The sequence below is a fragment of the Choloepus didactylus genome, chromosome 2 (genome assembly GCF_015220235.1).
Source record: "Choloepus didactylus isolate mChoDid1 chromosome 2, mChoDid1.pri, whole genome shotgun sequence".
NCBI classification, from domain to species: Eukaryota; Metazoa; Chordata; class Mammalia; order Pilosa; family Megalonychidae; genus Choloepus; species Choloepus didactylus.
The window spans coordinates 203,212,585-203,235,540 of NC_051308.1; the positions used below are offsets into that span (position 1 = coordinate 203,212,585).

General features: G+C 41.1%; 1 protein-coding gene across 1 annotated transcript in view; it reads left to right on the forward strand.

Moving 5' to 3' along the window:
* Positions 1 to 22,956, forward strand: part of ZSWIM5 (zinc finger SWIM-type containing 5) — a 250,126-nt gene that overhangs the window by 175,522 nt on the left and 51,648 nt on the right. Inside the window, exon 2 of the mRNA XM_037827381.1 lies at positions 7,819 to 8,175. Within this exon, the coding sequence (XP_037683309.1) occupies positions 7,819 to 8,175 (357 nt within the window). The remainder of the gene's footprint in view (positions 1 to 7,818; positions 8,176 to 22,956) is intronic.

The window sequence follows — 22,956 nt, forward strand, 5'->3', positions numbered from 1 at the left end:
CAGTATAATCTTTTGAGGGGCAGGAATGTGTAAGGAAGGACTTTGGAAGGAACGAAGATTAAACAAGCTTATCCTTGTGTTGATAATTGTTGAAACTGAGAAATAGAAACATGGGGACTCATTTATGTTTTAAAATTTCCAAATAAAAGAGTTAAAAAGTAAAACTCAGAGCACACCATGGGTACTCAATAAATAAATGCTGGATTCAACAAGGATTTTAAAAAATCAGGCTTCTACATTTCATGTTTGCTGATATCCTCAGATTATTGATGGACATGTTTATGGCAGTTATGTTTGCAATGAGAAAGAAACACTACATTGAAACTATTCTGTGTAGCTTTTATACTCAGGAATAATTACAGTTTTTAAAAAATGTTGCTAGGTTACAGTAAGGCAAGGAGTACAAATATTTGTAACTGACTTTTAGTTTACATTCTAAGAGATATAAAGTGAAAAAGGAACTCCTAGCAAGGAAACTTTTACAGTATTACTCAGGGCTTTCTGCCTTTCAGATGGGCCTATGCCTAGAGATGAGATACACCAGTGTTAATACAGTTCGATGGTCCTAACATTTACGCATTTCTAATGAACATGTTTCCAAGAGCATCGTGGGCCTTAGCCAAAGCCCAGTTTAACTGGCTTTTGAAAAATATTTTGCAGAAAGTTTCTCAATTTTTAAAAACCTGACCTGCTGTGGAGACAGCTGGCATCTGAATAACTACTTGACACTTGGGCTCTAATTCCAGATTAACCTAGACGGTTCAAACCATTACCAATGCCATAAAAACTGTGAAATTTTGGAACTTAAAAAGTGAACCTAAAAGTTGTTTTCTAATAATGTTCCTAGTTGTGTTGCATTTATAGTTTATAATTTGATTAGTTAAATATAGTATTGATTGCCATACAACATAGTATTACACAGATACAGTATAGTTTAGTAATTAAGAGTTGAACTCTGGAACCAGATTGCCTGAGTTTGAATCCTGGCTTTGCCACTTACTAACAGAATGACCTTGAGCAAGTTACTAAGCCTGTCTGTGCTTACGATTCCTGCACAATCACGTTAATATACCGGTGTATACACTGGTATAAATACTTAACAGTACTTATAAAATAATAGATTTATTTTCAAGGAATTATGCAATTGTGAGGATGGGCAAATCTGAAATCTGTAGGGCAGACTGGCAGGCTGGAAACTCTCAGGCAAGAACTGATGCTGAAGTCTTGAGGCAGAATTTCTTGTCTAGGGAAATCTGTTTTCTCCTAGGGTCTTTCAACTACTTGGATGAGGCCTGCCCACATTATGAAGGATGATCTCCTTTACTTTAAGTCAGCTGATTGGAAAACCTAAGATGGTGGCTAGGTGAGACAGGGCAAAAAAACACCTCCATGAAAAATACTAGATAAAAACCAGAAAGTGACCCAGAACACCAGTTGCAGAGTAGCACCAGCCAGACAAGGTCTGCTGAATCTACAGGGACTGTGCATTTGGTGAAACCAGGAGTCTGCATTCTGAAATGAGTGAGTGAGTCGGCTGAAAGTCCGTCAGCCACGCTGCGGTGTGGGGAAACGGTGGGTTGACGTTTGGAGACGGACTAGTTCTTTAAAAAAAAAAAAAAGCCCAGGAGCAGCTGCACATATGACGGGGAGAGCCCCGCAGTGAAGCACGGCGGGAGCGGGCTGGGCTAACGCCTCTGTGTCTGGCATGGAGGATACCCCTTCCCACACCCACTGCTGATTGTCTCAGGCCCAGGGGAGCAAAGGGGAGCCAAAGGGAGAAAGGACCACACGACTTGCAGTCATCTCCCTGGCGGGCGGGGGACGCTCCTGCCCGGGGCCAGACCCTCAGCCCAGAGCCGCACTGGGAAGTCCAGTGTGACAGGGAGTCTTTCCCACAGCACCACACACATGCCACAGTGTCGTCCGTGGACAGCGGCCTTTAATGCACCCACGGCTGATTGTCCTGGAGATGGGAGGGCGGAGCTGTGTGGAAAGGGGGAAGTTAACGCATCCCATTCAACCATCTTTGAAGTAGGCTGGGAACGCCCCTGCACAGCCCGGCGTCCCAGGGCTTCCATGGAGGCCAGCGCACACTTGTGATGTGACACAGCCCTCCCTCAGCAGAGGTCCAGGAAGAGCACAGCAGGGAAAGGGGAACCGCTTGGAAATCCTAGGGAACCTACACCAATACCAAGGACTTGTGGGTCAGTGGCAGAGAACAGCCTTAAATCTCTGGGAACACCTGGGAGGTTTGATTATTAAAGCTGCCCTTCCTTCCTAACCACTCAGACACACGCCCCTCATTCAGGGTGGACAGCACTGACAGCACACCCAAATTAAGTGCACCAATTGGACCCCACAAGAGTCAGATCCCCACACACCACAAAGACAAAGTTGGGGAGAACTGACTTGAGGGGAATAAGTGACTCACGGACGCCATCTGCTGGTTAGTTAGAGAAAGTGTATGCCACCAAGCTGCAGTTCTGACAAATTAGAGATCAAGTAAAGCAAATACCAAGAGGCCAAAAACAACAGAAAATCTTAAAGCATATGATAAAACCAGTTGATATGGAGAACCCAAACCCAAACACCCAAATCAAAAGATCAGAAGACACACAGTACTTGGCACAATTAATCAAAGAACTACAGACAGGCAACGAGAGCATGGCACAGGATATAAAGGACATGAAGAAGAGCATGGCACAGGATACAAAAGACGTAAAGAAGACCCTAGAAGAGCATAAAGAAGAAATTGCAAGAGTAAATAAAAAAATAGAAGATCTTATGGAAATTAAAGAAACTGTAGGCCAAATTAAAAAGACTCTGAATACTCATAATACAAGATTAGAGGAAGTTGAACAACAACTCAGCCTCCTCAAGGACCACAGAATGAAAAATGAACAAAAGAAAAAAGGGGGAAAAAATTAAAAAAAAATTGAAATGGAACTCAAGGATACGATAGATGAAATAAAACGTCCAAATTTAAGACTCATTGGTGTCCCAGAAGGGGGAGAGAAGGGTAAAGGTCTAGAAAGAGTATTCAAAGAAATTGTTGGGGAAAACTTCCGAAACCTTCTACACAATGTAAATACACAAAGCATAAATGCCCAGCAAACTCCAAATAGAATAAATCCAAATAAACCCACTCCAAGACATATTCTGATCAGACTGTCAAATACTGAAGAGAAGGAGCAAGTTCTGAAAGCAGCAAGAGAAAAGCAATTCACCACATACAAAGGAAACAACGTAAGACTAAGTAGTGACTACTCAGCGGCCACCATGGAGGCGAGAAGGCAGTGGCATGACATATTTAAAATTCTGAGAGAGAAAAATTTCCAACCAAGAATACTTTATCCAGCAAAACTCTCCTTCAAATTTGAAGGTGAGCTTAAATTTTTCACAGACAAACAAATGCTGAGAGATTTTGCTAATAAAAGACCTGCCCTACTTTAGATACTAAAGGGAGCCCTACTGACAGAGAAACAAAGAAAGGAGAGAGAAATATAGAAAATTTTAACAGACTTAAATAGAATATTACATCCCAGGTCACCGGGACCCACATTCTTTTCTAGTGAACACAGATGTTTCTCCAGAATGGACCATATACTGGGACATAAAAACAAGCCTCAATAAATTAATTAAAAAAATGAATTTGTTCAAAGCACATTCTCTGACCACAATGGAATACAAATAGAAGTCAATAACCATCAGAGACTTGGAGAATTCACAAACACCTGGAGGATAAAAATGAGGGGGAGATGAAAACATTCCCGGATAATCAAAAGCTGAGGGACTTCATCACCAGTAATCAGTCCTATAAGAAATGCTAAAGGGAGTTGAGCAGGCTGAAAGGAAGGGACACTAAACAATTGACTAAACTACATGAATAAATAAAGATTTCCAGTAAAGATCACATGGTAAATATAAATACCAATACTACTATATTTTTTATTTATAACTCCACTCTTTACTTCCTACAGGATCTAAAATACATAGCTGTAATGATAAATCAGTGGTTTGGGAGTCAATGTAAAATATGTAATTTTTGACAAGAACTACATAAAGATGGGGGAGTGATGGAGTATAGAAACATAGTTTATGTGTCAAATTGAAGTTAAGTTGGTATCAAAGAAAAACAAGATTGTTACAGATTTAAGATGTTAAATTTAAGCCCCACAGTAAACACAAAGAAAGTATCAGAGAATATGACCAAAGAGATGAAAAGTAGAGTAGGGGTTCCAAGAAGTGGGGGATGGGGCAATGGGGAGTTAAGAAATGAGAGTAGGGTTTCTGTTTGGGGTGAAGGGAAACTTCTAGAAATGGATGGTGGGAAGGTGATCGCATTGCAACATTCTGAATGTGATTAATCCCACTAATGGAATGCTAGGGAGGGGGTGGAATGGGAAGATTTAGGCTATATATCACAATTGAAAAAAAAAGACAGTCTAAATAGATGACAATTAAATGCCAAGGATGATCCTGGATGTGATCTGAGGATGGAGGAGAGGAGGCTCAAAGGGACACAGATGGGACACACACACACACACAAAGAAGGAAATATAGAATGTAAGCTTTGTATCAATGTTGAATTTCTTGAACTTCTTAGCTGCACTTAATGAGATTGCATAAAAGAATGTTCTTGTCCATGGGAAAGGTATATGTGAATTATATTGTTTGTTCAAAGATAATGGTCAGCTTGCTCACATATGTTCAGAGGACAGAGAAATAGATGATGGATGATATATAGGGAGGGAGGGAGAAAGGGAGGGAAAGGAAGAAATGGTGCTGTGACAGGATGTTAAAGTCGGTGGATCAGGGTATCGGGGGAGAGGGGTCGGGGCATGATGGAGTTCTGTGTATGGGGTTTGTACTGATTTTGCAACTGTTCCTGTAATATTGAATTTATTTCAAAATAAAATCTATTAAATTTAAAAAAATAAAATAAAAAAAGTCAACTGATTGTAGATGTTAAATACATCCAGAGCTACACCTAGATTAGTGTTTGATTGAATAACTCTATACTGTTTCCTAGCCAAACTGGCACATAAAACTCACCATCACACCTACTATCAAATTCATAGGATTGTTTTGAAAATTAAATGAGTTAATGCATGTAACGCACTTAGAATAGAGCCTAACACATTGGAGACATTCATAAAGGTTAGCTATTATTATACATTTCTAAATCCTAAAATACCCTGGTTCTAGAGAAGATAAAAATAATATATTGGTGATTAACTAGGACAGACTCAATGTTCAGCAATGCTAAAGAATTTAGGGACAGTGCTATTGGGCAAAAAATACCACTAAATAAAAATAGGACACTAAATGAAAGCATTCCCAAGCTAAGAGTGATGGGCTAAGTAAAAGGGCTTTGCTGTTTAACACCAGCCAACATTTATTAAATACCTACGATATACAAGGTCTAATCTTGTGAGAGATACAGTGGTTGTCACTATAGAGTCATATCTGCACTAGAATGAATCTTAAGGTCACTTTTGCCAACCCCTCATCTTTGTTCCATACTGTAGCCAGAGTGGTTTTGTTTTTTTTATAGTAATAACAGAGACAGGCCTTCCCTCATAGGGCTTATATCCTAATAAGATGACCACTGATGAGTGTTTCTGTCTCAAATCTAACCAATATTCTTGTTCATTTTCATGCAGGAAGGGAATGAGAGAATTAGGTTTAGAGCCTAATGCTGCAGGACAAGTGTCCCAGAGCACTGAACTAAAAAAGTAGAAATGTTTCTATCCTTAGACTCAGGAACCTGGGACCCAAGCCTTTCTGCATTGGCATCAATCTGATTTTAAATTTTAAAGTAGCCTTTCTATGGGGTCTCTTCGCATCAGGGCTTAAGTCATTTCTCAAGAATGTACTAAATACTCCTGAATGGCCTGAAGGAAATTAAGAATGTACTTTCTTAGCACCTGGTTTTCAATCATGGTAAAACTTGGCCATTAGGAAAGTTCTCTCTGATTCTCTTGATGTGGAAACCATTAACAAAAACTACATTAATAATAAATCTATAGGACATTTTACAGTTTTACACAGCGCTTTTGTGAGATAGGCAGAGAAGTATTATTTCTGCCATTTTACTGAGGAGGAAGCTGAGGCTCAGAGTTGAGAGTGAGTGGCCCAAGACTACCTAGTAGATAGAAGATCCTGGCTGCCTAATCCTAGTGTAATATTTTCTCCGCTGTGTTATTCTGCGAGCCATAGCTGGTGAGTATAGATCTGGAAAGGAGTTGCTTCTCAGCCCTGCAGTTTTCTTCCTCGCTCCTCAAGTGAAGGCAGTCTTTATCCAATTTAATCATATTTGAATATAACTTTTTTACTTTGCTTTAAATAACATTTTGTTAGATGCAAACAAAACAAGGGGGAGGGAGGGAGGCATCTAATATTTGTTAAGCACCACTTTATTTTGTTAGTATCTGTAGGCTTAGCAATGTCTGAAACTTAAGGTCTTCTTTAACTTTTGTTGAGTGATTAGATGAATATATCTTCTTGTCAAAAGAGAAGAATCATTTAAATTAAAGAATAAACATGATTGTAGAATGAATTTACTACCCATTTGACTTTTTTTCAATTTAGTTGTAACTTAAAAATATTTTCTTTCTACGTTTCAAAATTATTGGTCCCGAGTGCCTCTTGAGAGGAGGTGTAATACTACATAGTCTCTCTGTACCAACCTCTGTCTTCCATGTCATATCATGTGAGGTTTCTTGCCTTTTAAGTATTCCATATGGTGACTGTGCCAAGTTGAATGTATTGAGTCCCCCAAACCCCATTATCTTTGATGTAATCTTGTGTAGGCAGACGTTACCAGTTTTCATTAGATTTCTTTGAGTGTTTCTTTGGAGATGTGCCCCACCCAGCTGTGGGTGATGACTCTGATTGGATATTTCCATGGAGGCATGGCCCCACCCATTTAGGGTGGGCCTTGATCAGTGGAGCCATATAAATGAGCTGATGGGCAGAGGGAACTCAGTGCAGCTGTGAGTGACATTTTGACGAGGAGCTACAGCCAAGAGGGACACTTTGAAGAAAGCACAGGAGCTGCAGATGAGAGACAGTTTGAAGACGGCCGTTGAAAGCAGACTCTAGCTCCAGAGAAGCTAAGAGGACAAATACTCCAAGTGCAACTAAGAGTGACATTTTTGAGGAACTGCTGCCTAGGGAGGAATGTCCTGGGAGAAAGCCATTTTGAAACCAGAACTTTGGAGCAGACACCAGCCACATGCCTTCCCAGCTAACAGAGGTTTTCTGGATGCCACTGGCCATCTTCCAGGGAAGGTACCCGATTGCTGGTGCATTACCTTGGACACTTTATGGCCTTAAGACTGTAGCTGTGTAACCAAATAAACCCCCTTTTATAAAAGCCAGTCCATCTCTGGTGTTTTGCATTCTGGCAGCATTAGCAAACTAGAACAGTCATCATTTTGGAATTGTGTGATTTGAGGGAGAAATTTGTTCTTGATCTTCTTTTTTCTTCTTCTTCCCCTTCCTCATGACATTCTTTTGGTCTCTCTTCCACTTATAGCACCCACCTAGTTGTACTCTAGATTGTACTGAAGTTATTTGTGGAGTGGTCTTTAGACGCTTCCTAGAGCTCAAAATCTATTACAGAGGTTCTTAACTTATTTGGAGGCATAAACATTTTTAAGATTATGGTAAAAGCTATGAAATATCCCCCCAGAAAAAGGCACATATACAAACAAAATTTTGTGTATAAATTCAGGACATTCGTGGACTCCAGTAAGGACTTTAAGTCTCTTAATGTTGACTCTCTAAACTCTTTCTTCTTTGTTTCCTTAGGCTTCCATCTGAGTGGCACAGTAACTGAGCTGGCTACTGCCTCTGAACCAGCAATGACTTACAAAGTTGCAATCAGTTTTGATCGATGCAAAATCACTTCAGTGTCATGTGGCTGTGGGAACAAGGACATATTCTACTGTGCTCATGTGGTAGCACTCTCACTCTACAGGATCCGTAAGCCAGACCAAGTCAAACTGCGTCTTCCTATCTCAGAAACCCTTTTCCAGATGAATAGGGACCAGCTACAAAAGTTTATTCAATATTTAATCACAGCACACCACACTGAAGTTCTTCCTACTGCACAGAAACTGGCAGATGAGATTCTGTCCTCCAACTCAGAAATCAACCAAGTGCACGGTAATTGTTCAGCATTTTTGTTCCTAAAAATCTACTTTGTTGGTATAACACATGTTCAGAAGTTGGGATATGTTTGCAATTGTAATCACTTAACAATAATAATTCATTCTTTCAAAACAACTATGTATTTAACTCCTGGTTTCTTAAAGCAATCCAGTTGTCTACCTCATAAAGGTTTGGGTGAAAAGGACAGACAATGTTAGAGTTATATATTGATCTTGTTTATGGATTTTATTTTTCTATACAATCCCTGTCCCCAGGAGCCTGAAATATTCAAGAGTGAGAGAAAGCACAAAATAACTTACATCATTCAATGAAATGAGATGGGTATGAGAATTCCATTGAGATTTCAGGATCCTGTGTGGCTTCAGAGTTGTCCTCAGGAGTATCTGTTAGCATTGGTGCTTATAAGCTATTAATGGGGTCTATGGCTGTACAAATAGGTTATGTTTGTTCACTCCTTTAACAAGTATTTATTGAGTATCTATTATATGCAAGGAACTTTGCCAGCTCTTTGCAAGGAATTGTGCTGGTTGTTGAGGGAATAAAGCAGACATGGATCCTGCCTTCACGTAGCTTGTAATCTAGAAGAAAAGACAAAGAAGTCTGAGATAAATGCTTGTTTTTATAATGAAGCCAGTTGTGTAGAGTTAATCACAGGGAACCACCAAAGGATTTGGAGAAGAGTCATTAAATAAGCCAACTTCTCATTTTGTTTATTAGGGCCTATTATGTGCCAGGCATCTTGCAAAGGACTTTATATATGCTAATTCATTTAGTCTTCAAAACTACCCTGTGAAGTAGGTATTATGATCATTTCTAGTTTACATATAAGGAAATTATTTATAACCCAGGTTCATCTGACTTTAGAATTCATGCTTTTCATGCCTCTCTATACTACCTCTATATTTTTGGAAGATAACTTTTATTTTAGGAGGATAATTTTTACTACTTCTCTAACTTAGGGCAATAACTAGTGTGAAAGAGGTAATTAAAACAGTTGTGTGGCCTGTATACTACAGTATAATACAGTAATTCATGGGTCATAGGATCTGCCTTCCCCAGCTGTCCAACAGAGCCAATTGGTCCTACAAACAACCTCACCACTCCTCAGAAACAAAGATAGTCAGACAGACAGGCTTCCAGGAGCTCTTGCTTGCTAGCAGAAATAATCTACTATTGCTTTATGCCCAAAACTATGGTGTTTACATGGTAACAGCTTTCTCTTTTTGAGCAATACTATCAAAGAATAGCTCCTCTTACCTCTTTTATCTCATATACAGAGGCCATTCTACTTCTCTAGCCTCCTTAAGTTTAGACCTCTTGAGGATCTGTGTTTTGTCCCATCCCCTATGTCTATACCAACAGAGAGAAGTATAGCTCTCTATCCCAACAGATGGGCCATGACTTGCTATCCTAGCTCATTCTTACTAGCCCTTTCCCAGAATTGTTGGCTATTTCAAAGGTCTCCTATCTTTTCTTGAACTAACCACCTAGTTTCAGGACCTGCATTGTACCTCTTTCACCACCACTGTCAACAAAACAGCTCTCTTCCCTCTTTATACTACCACTATGCTGAAGTAAACTTCATCCCTTGTAATACCTCCCCTCCAAGTATCTTGTTATTTGTCCTAAATTAGACTGAAATTGCCACAATGAACTTGAGAAGTGATTCTCAGCCTTTTCCACAAATTACTACTTCTGTACACGTGTTTTCCAACCCAGCTCTTGGAGGGCTTGGGTCGATGCAGCCCTAAGACCAAAAAACATGCCAGGCACAGAGTGAGACATGGGTTTATTAGGACTTGTGAACAGAAGGGTCCTCGGTGGTGGCCATCCAAGGAAAATGGAATTAGCACTTGCAAGGTAGGGGATGCAAAGGGCAGCTTATAATTGTTTAGGGCAAAGACATTCCATAGGGCTTAAGAACAGTTTCAGCAGAGTCTCATGACGCAGGGGTCTAGATGTTTATTATCAACAGTGACCAGGGGAGGGGAGTTTCAATGCTTTGTTTATGATACCATCTAACTGTACATGCTTTCTTCCTTGAGAGGAGGTCTGATGACCTTCAACTTCTGTTCTGATCAGGCAGGCTGCTACGTGCTATGGGGCCTTCTTCCCCATTAGGGAGGGAGAGCCCGGGCCCTGGGTCCCCACAATCCACCCCACACACAGCAGACTATGTTGACCATAGGACCATATTCCACAATAACATTATAAGAGATAATGGGACATTAGGAGCCCCCCACAAAGAGATGCCACCATGGCCAAGAAAGGGAATTAAACTGTTTAGACAAGGGGTCTACTGATAATTGATCAATATTATGTTTGTGTTCTTGTGTATGATTTAAAACTTGTGAAACATTGTGTGAATGGTCAGGAATAATTTATGCAGCACTGCACATTAAGGCATGGTGCCTCCCTATACTGCAGTGAGGATGTATAAGGCCATTCTATTTTATAAAACTACCTTTCTAAACTATGTGGTTTCTTCATTTAGCAAAGATATAGCTACTTTGGAATCATTAAGTGCAAGAATAGCTGAAGAATAATACCACCAGGGAGTGTGTTTTATTCTATATCTAGCCTTAACCAGAACATAGGGCTGTCCCCACATACAATGCCTTGTCCAGTTATAGGGTAAATAGGGCAAACCATATTGCCCACAGGTCCATAGCCATCCCTTCAGGGTAGGATATGCCCCATGTTGGTTGGAGGTAGTTTGCCAGTGGAGAAGACTATTGTTTATAGTTTTAACAGTAAAATTACACACTTTGGGGGATGGCCACCCCACATCATGAATTCCAAGTCATTCCATACAAACAGGGGCAACATGGTCTACTATTACAGCTTCTGCTGTAGCTACCCTAAACCATCATATACAGCATACCCCAATATAGGCTTGTTCACCTGTTCTGTTCAAGGGAGAAGATGTAACCCCAGTCGCATTATAGGATGGTAATTGGATTTCAGTCTTAAATGAGAAGATTATTTTCCAGATTTTCCAATGTGCTGAATTCTGCCAGGCCAGCAGGGTATTCCACACAGTCCAATTTGCAGGGGTTGCTGTCCAAGGAAGGCCAGTAGTGCCTGAAGATGGCAAGTCTGTGCAAACCCAACATTGGGTTTGATTGTAGGCATGAGTTACTGCTGAAGCCCACTGTAGGAAGGTATTTGCTAGGGCACTATGGAAAAGAAAGATGTTTATGGGGAACAGTAAGGGATAATTCCTGCTGATCTGATAATATACATGCTAGAGTTCCATTGGTTGATAAGAAGTACCAGGCAGAGGAACACTATGGAGAGGTTTTAAATACCAGATATTCTCCCCCTGCGAATCTTGAGAGCCCTCTACTGTTACATCAGTTGTTAATCTGGGCATAAGAAGGGTCTGCATAGTCATGAATAACAGGTCCTGGATTGGTGAAAAAGATTTTAACAGGCATTTTCTGTATAAACTGAGGTCTTATTACAATATTCTGGGTAATTTCTATTCTCCAGGGACCTAGGATTCCTAACCAATGCAGCTGCATAGGCCAGCACGAAGGCCATTTGACTTCGTTTTCCCCATTTTGTATGGTCTGAGTCAGTACGGGCAACAACAAATTATCATTCCCCCGTTAGGCTGTAAAGTGGCTGGGCCTTTAATTTGTATTCTCAGTGCCTACATCAGTCCTGCTATTAGCATTTCAATCGGAGCTGGGGCTGCAGCTGGAGGTGTGGAGCTTTTAATTCATTGTTGTAGATTTCTTATCATCTTTCAACTGTTCCTTTAATAGGTCATTCATTCTTTCTATAAGGCCTGCACCTGTGGGGTTATAAGGTAAATAGAAAGTCCACATTACATCATAGTCCATAGGTCATTTGTCCAGTGAAAGAGGTCCCCTTGATCATTGTCTATTTGTGTAGGTATGCCATACAGAGCACTCACCTTTTCCAAACAGCGTATGGTGGACAAAAGTCCTGTAGCCGTGTCCATGGCAGCAAAAGCATACCTCACCCCCTCTGAGAGCAGAATGGGACTGATGTAGTTCATTTGCCACTGGGTCACTGGGATTTGTGACCAGCCGATGAGTCCCATCTGGTATGGTAACCTACATGGTAATGTAGGGAGCATGAAGGGCACTTTCTAGTGATGTCCACTAACTACTGATGCGTGATTGGCAGCTGGAACTGCTGGGCCAGATTCCACAGTGTTTGATAACCTCAGTGTCCACTTTTCCAATGAAGCCATTCTACTGCTTCCCTGGTTTCAGCTGTGCTGCTCCAAACCCGTGCAAGTGCATCTGCTTCCACATTCCCAGGTAATGTGTTGGTAGCGTGGGGAGGGACAGGATAAACAGTTACCTTTCACCATTGGCAGGCATCCCACATGTCTTTCCACAATTCTTGTCCCCAAAGAGGATGACCTGTGACTGTCCATTGTTCCTGCTTCCAGGTTGTGAGGCCTTTGTAAACAGCCCAGCTGTCATTACAGACAGCATGTCTCCTCATTCATGCACTATAACCATCCACACTACTCTTAACTCAGCCCATTGATTGCTTTGCATAACACCAATCTCCCACCTTATAGTGTCATTACTGGGTTGCACTGCCACAGCTGTCCATGTGGGAGGCTGCCCACTAGCAGACCCATCAGTGTACCAAGCAGACTTGGGAATGGTACCTGTGCGTTCTATAGTGGGTATTTAAACAGCTATTTCAAGTGCAGCGACTTTAGCTGTTAAATCTTCTATATAGGACATTGATCCAAGAATCTCATGCATTTCTGCACTCAGAGGGCTGGTTTTGAAAATGCTGTGCTATAGCAGGTAGGCTTCCCATTTTGTCAGAGTGCTCAGTTGGGCACTGCCAGAGCATGACTTAGAAGCCATGTCGGTTATCCACCCTGAATAGGGCATGTTTGCATCAGTCCCTCCACTTACAATAAGGCATTATATGAAGCATGCATTGCCTTTCCAGAGGGCTGTATCTCAGTTCTGCCCCTTTTCATAATTGTGACCAAAAGCTAAAGGGCATTCATTTAGAATGTTGCCTCGGCCACAGACCCTACCCAAAGCCAGTATCAGTGTTGGCTGCATCCAATTCACAGGACAGGTATGGAGCTGTGCCCCCCAGTGCTTGTGCCTGTGCAATTCCCCTTTTTGCGTTTTCAAAAGCAGCCTGTTTGGAGGTGTCCCATTTCCAGGGATGGACTTTCCTGCTTAATCAAAACATACAAAGGTTTTAACATTTGGGCTAAGTGAGGAACAAAAGGTCTCCAATACCCCAACAACTCCAAGAAAGCCGTTAGTTGTTTTGGCATTGGAGGCATGGGGAAGCGTTGCACCTTATCAATTATAGCAGAGGGTATAGTTTTTGTCTTATCTGACCATACAACAGCCAAGAATTTGACAGAGCAACCAGGGCCTTGCAGTTTGTTGCAATTGACTTCCCACCCCTGACTCTGAAGGTGAGATAGCAATGAGCCTGAGGCTTCTTTTAATTCTGAAGGAGAGTTAGAGGTTAACATGATATCATCAATATAGTGAAGTAGTCACACTTGTGGGACTTTTCCACTTAGCCAAATCCTTTGCCATGAGATTGAGGCAGATGGTTGGGCTTTGTACATCACCTGGGGCAAGCACAGTAAAAGTCCATTGCTGGCCTCCCCAAGAGAAGGTGAATGCAGGCTGGCTTGATTTTTCTAGGGATATCCTAAAGAAAGCCTTAGAAAGATCCAATACAAAATGATATTGACACAATTAGATATTAATTTCTTGTAATAAACCAGCAATGTTCAGGACTGCAGCATACAATGTTGGTGTTACCTTGTTTAACTGTCATGTGCCACAATCCGTCAGGCTTTCATACTGGCCATACAGGTCTATTGAAAGGGCTGTTGGTGGGTATTATTATTCCCACCTGCTCCAACTCTTTGTTAGTTGCTGAGATTTCTTGGTGCCCTTCTGGAAATACATGCTGTTTTGTAGCCATGACCCTCTGAGGCAGGGTTACTTTTACAGGGGACCATTTTGCCTGCCCCTTTAAGATCGCTTTGCTCACTCTACACCAGTGGCAGTATTCCCCTATAGTGGTCTGCAACGTGGCATTCTGTAGAAGATCAATTCCTAAAATGTATATTGGTATAGGGGAAATATATATTGTATACACTTGGGGTAGGGGGCAGTCTCCCAATTTGTAAAGTTAGACTGCCACTTTGCCTGGATCGTTTTCCCCCCATAGCTGTCTATAGCCAGTACTGGCCCATGGAATCGGGCTACTTTCCCATAGATTAATGTACATTCAGCTACCGTATCTATTAACGTTACCACTGGCTGCTCGTTAGTAGGGGGCCAGTAAATAGTTAATTCTACTTGTAGCCTCCATTCCTGGGGGCCCCCAACTATTGTTTGCACCCAGGGATTTTGGCCTCCCCACTCCAGGAGAGGGAAAGGGACTTGGGTGCCTTTTCAGAGGAAGTGGAGGGCTCCCAGGCTTGGGCTCCAAATGGTGTTTTTTTCCTGACTTCCTTTTTCCCTTGGAGGCTTGGGGGCTCACTTTAGTAAGTCTCTGGCCCTTAGGCAGTTTGCTCCATAGCTTTACTAGGACTGCATTAGGTTGCATATCTATGGCTTCTATCTCTGTGCTTGCAACAATGAGGTCTGCCCACATCTGCTTTCAGGATACCTGATTAGGACCGTCATGCTCTTGGGGAGCCTTTCCCATTGCTCTTACTCCTGCCCCCTTTTTCTGCAGCCTCACCGACTCTCCAGAGTCTGCTGTGGCCTTAGTGGCAAGGGAAACAGGCTGTCCTAGTAGCAGACTTAGGATAGACACGAGAGGCCCATAATGTTTGGGAACAGAATGCAGTACCATGGCTTTCATTCCTATGGTGAAAGCTTCAGTGTCAGGACCTATGAAAGCTGTGGCCTAAATGGCATACTTCATTCCTAGCCCCCTCACAACATCTTGTAGTTCCTCCATAGTTTGCCAGTGGAGGGGTATTGTGCTGTATATCCCCTTCATTAGGCCATGCATCTTTGTACCCATCAAACAGCTATGCCAATAAGGAGGAAGTTTTCACATCAGCTGAGGTAGCATACACATGGTTTTGTAGTGAAGGGTGGGTTATAATAGATGCCAGTTTGCTTATCACCACTCTAGAAAGCACTACCCCCTCTGTCCCAGTGTCCCGTAACCTCAGAAGACAATTGGGTAAGGACTCCCTAGTGTTTTGCCTATACTGCTGCCCTAAATCATCTAATTCAGCAGCGGTATACTCTCTCATAGTAATGTGAAATTTCTGTTCAGGAGGTTGGAATCGCTGAACCCCAAGGGCTGGTCTTGTGATGCCTTCCATTTCTGTTGTATTATGGGGTACACCTGTTGGGGCTCTTTGTCCTCCTCTACCTCCCATTCTTCCTCCCCTTCCTCTTCTGAAGAGGAGTCCATGGGGTCCCACACTTTGGAGTCCCATCCCTGAGGAGATAAAATCCTCCGGACCCAGCCCAAGGCAACTTACAGCCTTTGACTCAGGCATATCTGCATGCCAGAGTTCCTAACTGATCATCCACTCAGAGCAGGCAAACAGTCAGAGAGTCCTTCATTTCCACCTGGGCAAGGCACATATCTATTTCTAGTTTTATTTTTTCCTCTAAACAGTGCACAATAGCTCTTGCTGCTTGTTTTGCCTTGGTAGCCATCAGCAAGGCTCCTAAAAGGGACTGCTGCTATTTGGCAGTCTCTTTTCTTCTTCAAATTTAGTTGTCCTATCTGTTGCAAAACAGTTAGCAACCCTGCCAGAGTTTTCAGGGCATCCCCATACTCCTGTGGTTGTCCCCATTCATCCAGGAGGGCAGCCACCCCTCCCCACATGGATAATATGTCCTATTTGGGATTTCCCCCACGGAGTCTCCCTTCCAAGGACTCATGCCTGCTATGTCCAGCATCTCTTTGGTCTTCTGGCTGGCTCACCAATTGTTCCAACCCAGCTCTTGAAGGCCTTAGGCCTACACAGTCCTAAGACCAAAGAACATGCCAGGCACAGAGTTTAAGACATGGGTTTATTAGGACTTACGAACAGGAGGGTCCTTGGTGGTGGCCATCCAAGGAAAATGGAATTAGCGCTTCACAAGGGTGGGGGATGCAAAGGGCAGCTTATAATTGTTTAGGACAAAGACATTCCATAGGGTATGAGAACAGAATTTCAGCAGAGTCTTGTGATGCATGGGTCTGGAGGTTTGTTGTCAACAGTGATCAGGGGAGAGGAGTTTCAGTGCTTTGTTTATGATGCCATCTGTACATACTTTCTTCCTTGAGGAGGTCTGATGACCTTCAACTTCTGTTCCAGTGAAGCAGATTGCTATGTGCTGTGGGGCCTTATTCCCCATTAGAATCTCACATTTAATATTAGCTTTCTACCCCAGATTCCTTAGCATTTCATGGGCCTTTCCTAATCTGTCTCTAATAACCAATACTGATATTGGCAATAGTACTAAAAATGGGGAGCGGGGTGTTGAGAAACTGTAGAAGTAAAATGGACTTGGCTCAACATTCAAATATGTGTTGGATGAGTGAGGGTTGAAGAAGAGGAAGATGTGAGAAAACTGAATTCCAAAATGTCTAGCTAGTTTGGCATTGATGGATATCAATGATGTTACCATTCACTTAGGGAGCGGAAAGGAGGAATGAATTTGGGAGGAAGATGAATTTAATTTAAACTTGAAGTACTTGCAGGACATTTAGATAAAGATTTCTGATTGACAGTGGATATATGGATCTGCAACTGAAGAAGAAAATCAGTATTTTTGAGTCAGTGACATTAAGAGATGATGTTCAAAGTCATGTTTCTGTTCCCTGCTGAATCTTTAAACAATTGGAAAATCTTCCTTTCCCTGACTCTACTCTTCATCAAAACATGGTTAGACAGCAGGAATAAGATTTCTAAAACTGCTGGGTGCCTGTTTTTCATCTCAGGAATGGATGCAGCCTCGTCCTGCTCCTTATTTCCCTGAAAACCTTTTCTCATTGTAGTCCCTGTATGTCTTTATAACTAGTCTTTGCCTGATCCTCTTTGGATTGATGAGTCAATTTGGACTATCTTTTCAGCTCTTCCTCTAACATTGCTTCATACCCTGTTTGTCATTTATTCTGGCGACTCCACACTCTGGGATATAGCATCCTGGCCAGGGCTTCAGTTCTTGCTTATCCTTAAAGAGAGACTGGATATTAATAGAAAAGTAAAATTACTTTAACTCATTAGTAACCAGGCAAATGCAACTTGAGGAATCAGATCAGGAACCATGTCTTACTAATTTTTGGGTCCTCAATACCGAGCATGGTACCTGGAACATAATAAATGCTCTGTAAATGTTTGTTGAATGAGTATATCCATGCATATAAAGATAATGAAAGAGGACATCAATAAAGGAATTAGCAGAGTAGAATGAAAAAAACTAGCAAGTTCTTATCAAAGTCAGTATAGAACAGTTTCAAGAGGTGAAAGGTCAATGGTATTGAATATTGTCCAAGATATAGACCAGAATAACAACAACAAAAAAAAAACATAAAAAGGCAACTTGGGGAAAACAGAAACTATGAAAAGAGAAAAGAGTTTTTAAGATTATTATCATCGTAGAAATAAAAAATATATTACAACCATGAAATAACTGGTATTATATAAACAAATTCAAGAGAACAGAAAAAGCTCATGGATATTACAAATATGATAATGGAAAATATGAAAAAAGAACTCAATTGAAGTTTCCTTCTAATAGAGTAAAACACAAAGAGAAAGAGATAAGAAATAGGAGTAAAAAAGATAAGAAATTTAAGAAAACTGTCCTGAAAGTTCAATTTTTGAATAATAGAGGTTCTAGAGAAACCAAAGATAACAGAGAAAACAAGGCAAAGAATTCATCAATGAAATAATTGAATAAAATTTTCTAGAACAAAAACATATGAGTTCCCAAAGTGAAAGATTCCACTAAATGCCCAGTGATGGAAAAGAATAATCTTTTCAATAAATGGTGCTGGATCAATTGGATAGTCATGTAGGAAAAAAATTGCAATTCAATTCCTACCTCATACTATTAAAAAAATCAATTCCAGATGGATGGCAGATACAAATGTGAAAAGTAAAACAATAAAGTTTATAGGAGATAACTTGAGAGAATATCTTCATGCCCTTGAGTTAGGGAAAGATTTCTTAAGTAGGAAAAGACTATTAAATTGGACCACATTAAAGATTAAGAACTTCTGTTTATCAGAAGCCACTATCAAGTAGTAGGAGAAGATATTTATAACACATATAACTGACAGAGGATTTGTATCCTAAATACATAAAGAACCCCTACAAATAGTAAAGTTGACAGGAGACTCAGAAAAACTTGATAAAAAAGGATGTTCAAATGACTAACAAACGTATTAAAAGATGCTTTAACTCATTAATAATCAGACAAATGCAAATTAGAACCACAATCCACATCCAAGTATTAGGGAAGATATTGAGCAACTGGAACTCTCATATTTCTGGTAGGAGTCTAAATTGTTACAATCACTTTGGAAAACTGTTTGGCATTATCTAACTAAAGTTGAACTCATACATACCCAATGACCCAGAAATTCTTCTTCTAAATATCCACTCAATGGAAATGAACGGTATAATTCGTAGTAGCCTAAAATGGAAGCAATCCAAATGTCCAGCAGCAATAGAATGGCCAAATAAATCATGATACTTGATATACATGAATGAATATAAATTAAGTATTGCTAAACACAATAATATGAGTGAATCTTTACAAATATAATGTTGATTGAATGTAAGCAAACACCAAAGAATAAATATTGTATGATTCCATGCATATAAAGTTCAGAAACAAATCCCTGATCTCAGAAGTCAGCATAGTGGTTACTGTGAAAGAAACATTGCACCAGGCAGGTAGGACTGATCTTATTCAGATTAATGCAGTAGGGGAGAGAGAACTCATATAGTCATTACCTTTGGGGAAGCAAGAAGGAGATAGTGTTTGGGGGAGGGAAAGAGTGAGGCTTCCAGAATGCTGATAGTGTCCTATTTCTTGACTTCCGTGTTAGTTAAAAAGTGATAATTACTTTGTAATAATTCATCAAGCTGTACAGTTATGATTTATGACTTTCAGAGTCTACATTTCAACCTTAAAAAGTTCAGTTAAAAAAGCTGTTGTAGGGGGCAAGATGGCAGACTGGTGAGCTGTATATTTTAGTTACTCCTCCAGGAAAGTAAGTAGAAAGCCAGGAACTGCGTGGACTGGACACCACAGAGCAATCTGTCTTTGGGCATACTTCATACAACACTCATGAACACGTCGAACTGCTGAGATCAGCGAAATCTGTAAGTTTTTGCGGCCAGGGGACCCGCGACCCCCCCTGCCAGGCTCAGTCCCGTGGGAGGAGGGGCTGTCAGCTCCGGGAAGGAGAAGGGAGAACTGCAGTGGCAGCCCTTATCGGAAACTCATTCTACTGATCCAAACTCCAATCATAGATAGACTGAGACCAGACACCAGAGAATCTGAGAGCAGCCAGCCCAGCAGAGAGGAGACAGGCATAGAAAAAAAAAAAAACAACACGAAAAACTCCAAAATAAAAGCAGAGGATTTTTGGAGTTCTGGTGAACACAGAAAGGGGAAGGGCAGAGCTAAGGCCTTGAGGCGCATATGCAAATCCCGAAGAAAAGCTGATCTCTCTGCCCTGTGGACCTTTCCTTAATGGCCCTGGTTGCTTTGTCTATTAGTATTTCAATAACCCATTAGATCTCTGAGGAGGGCCCTTTTTTTTTTTTTTTTAATCCTTTTTTCTTTTTCTAAAACAATTACTCTAAGAAGCCCAATACAGAAAGCTTCAAAGACTTTCAATTTGGGCACGTCAAGTCAAGAGCAGAACTAAGAGAGCTCTGAGACAAAAGGCAATAATCCAGTGGCTGAGAAAATTAACTAAACACCACAACTTCCCAAGAAAAGGGGGGTGTCCGCTCACAGCCACCATCCTGGTGGACAGGAAACACTCCTGCCCATCGCCAGCCCCTTAGCCCAGAGCTGCCCCAGACAACCCAGTGTGACGGAAGTGCTTCAAATAACAGGCACACACCACAAAACTGGGCGTGGACATTAGCCTTCCCTGCAACCTCAGCTGATTGTCCCAGAGTTGGGAAGGTGGAGCAGTGTGAATTAACAAAGCCCCATTCAGCCATCATTTGAGCAGACTGGGAGCCTCCCTACACAGCCCAGCAGCCCAGAACTGCCCTGGGGGGACGGCACTCACCTGTGACATAGCACAGTCATCCCTCAACAGAGGACCCGGGGTGCACAGCCTGGAAGAGGGGCCCACTTGCAAGTCTCAGGAGCCATACGCCAATACCAAGGACTTGTGGGTCAGTGGCAGAGACAAACTGTGGCAGGACTGAACTGAAGGATTAGACTATTGCAGCAGCTTTAAAACTCTAGGATCACCAGGGAGATTTGATTGTTAGGGCCACCCCCCCTCCCTGACTGCCCAGAAACACGCCCCACATACAGGGCAGGCAACACCAACTACACACGCAAGCTTGGTACACCAATTGGGCCCCACAAGACTCACTCCCCCACTCACCAAAAAGGCTAAGCAGGGGAGAACTGGCTTGTGGAGGACAGGTGGCTCGTGGACGCCACCTGCTGGTTAGTTAGAGAAAGTGTACTCCACAAAGCTGTAGATCTGATAAATTAGAGATAAAGACTTCAAGTTCAGCAAATGCCACAAGGCCAAAAACAACAGAACATTATAAAGCATATGAAAAAAACAGACGATATGGATAACCCAAGCCCAAGCACCCAAATCAAAAGACCAGAAGAGACACAGCACCTAGAGCAGCTACTCAAAGAACTAAAGATGAACAATGAGACCATAGTACGGGATATAAAGGAAATCAAGAAGACTCTAGAAGAGCATAAAGAAGACATTGCAAGACTAAATAAAAAAATGGATGATCTTATGGAAATTAAAGAAACTGTTGACAAATTAAAAAGATTCTGGACACTCATAGTACAAGACTAGAGGAAGTTGAACAACGAATCAGTGACCTGGAAGATGACAGAATGGAAAATGAAAGCATAAAAGAAAGAATGGGGAAAAAAATTGAAAAAATCAAAATGGACCTCAGGGATATGATAGGTAATATGAAACGTCCAAATATAAGACTCATTGGTGTCCCAGAAGGGGAAGAAAAGGGTAAAGGTCTAGGAAGAGTATTCAAAGAAATTGTTGGGGAAAACTTCCCAAATCTTTTAAACAACATAAATACACAAATCATAAATGCTCAGCGAACTCCAAATAGAATAAATCCAAATAAACCCACTCCGAGACCTATACTGATCACACTGTCAAACACAGAAGAGAAGGAGCAAGTTCTGAAAGCAGCAAGAGAAAAGCAATTCACCACATACAAAGGAAACAGCATAAGACTAAGTAGTGACTACTCAGCAGCCACCATGGAGGCTAGAAGGCAGTGGCACGATATATTTAAAATTCTGAGTGAGAAAAATTTCCAGCCAAGAATACTTTATCCAGCAAAGCTCTCCTTCAAATTTGAGGGAGAGCTTAAATTTTTCACAGACAAACAAATGCTGAGAGAATTTGCTAACAAGAGACCTGCCCTACTGGAGATACTAAAGGGAGCCCTACAGACAGAGAAACAAAGACAGGACAGAGAGACTTGGAGAAAGGTTTAGTACTAAAGAGATTCGGTATGGGTACAATAAAGGATATTAATAGAGAGAGGGAAAAATATGGCAAACATAAACCAAAGGATAAGATGGCCGTTTCAAGAAATGCCTTCACGGTTATAACGTTGAATGTAAATGGATTAAACTCCCCAATTAAAAGATATAGATTCACAGAATGGATAAAAAAAAATGAACCATCAATATGTTGCATACAAGAGACTCATCTTAGACACAGGGACACAAAGAAACTGAAAGTGAAAGGATGGAAAAAAAAATTTCATGCAAGCTACAGCCAAAAGAAAGCAGGTGTAGCAATATTAATCTCAGATAAAATAGACTTCAAATGCAGGGATGTTTTGAGAGACAAAGAAGGCCACTACATGCTAATAAAAGGGGCAATTCAGCAAGAAGAAGTAACAATCATAAATGTCTATGCACCCAATCAAGGTGCCACAAAATACATGAGAGAAACACTGGCAAAACTAAAGGAAGCAATTGATGTTTCCACAATAATTTGGGAGACTTCAACACATCACTCTCTCCTATAGATAGATCAACCAGACAGAAGACCAATAAGGAAATTGAAAACCTAAACAATCTGATAAATGAATTAGATTTAACAGACATCTACAGGACATTACATCCCAAATCACCAGGATACACATACTTTTCTAGTGCTCACGGAACTTTCTCCAGAATAGATCATATGCTGGGACATAAAACAAGCCTCAATAAATTTAAAAAGATTGAAATTATTCAAAGCACATTCTCTGACCACAATGGAATACAATTAGAAGTCAATAACCATCAGAGACTTAGAAAATTCACAAATACCTGGAGGTTAAACAACACACTCCTAAACAATCAGTGGGTTAAAGAAGAAATAGCAAGAGAAATTGCTAAATATATAGAGACGAATGAAAATGAGAACACAACATACCAAAACCTATGGGATGCAGCAAAAGCAGTGCTAAGGGGGAAATTTATAGCACTAAATGCATATATTAAAAAGGAAGAAAGAGCCAAAATCAAAGAACTAATGGATCAACTGAAGAAGCTAGAAAAT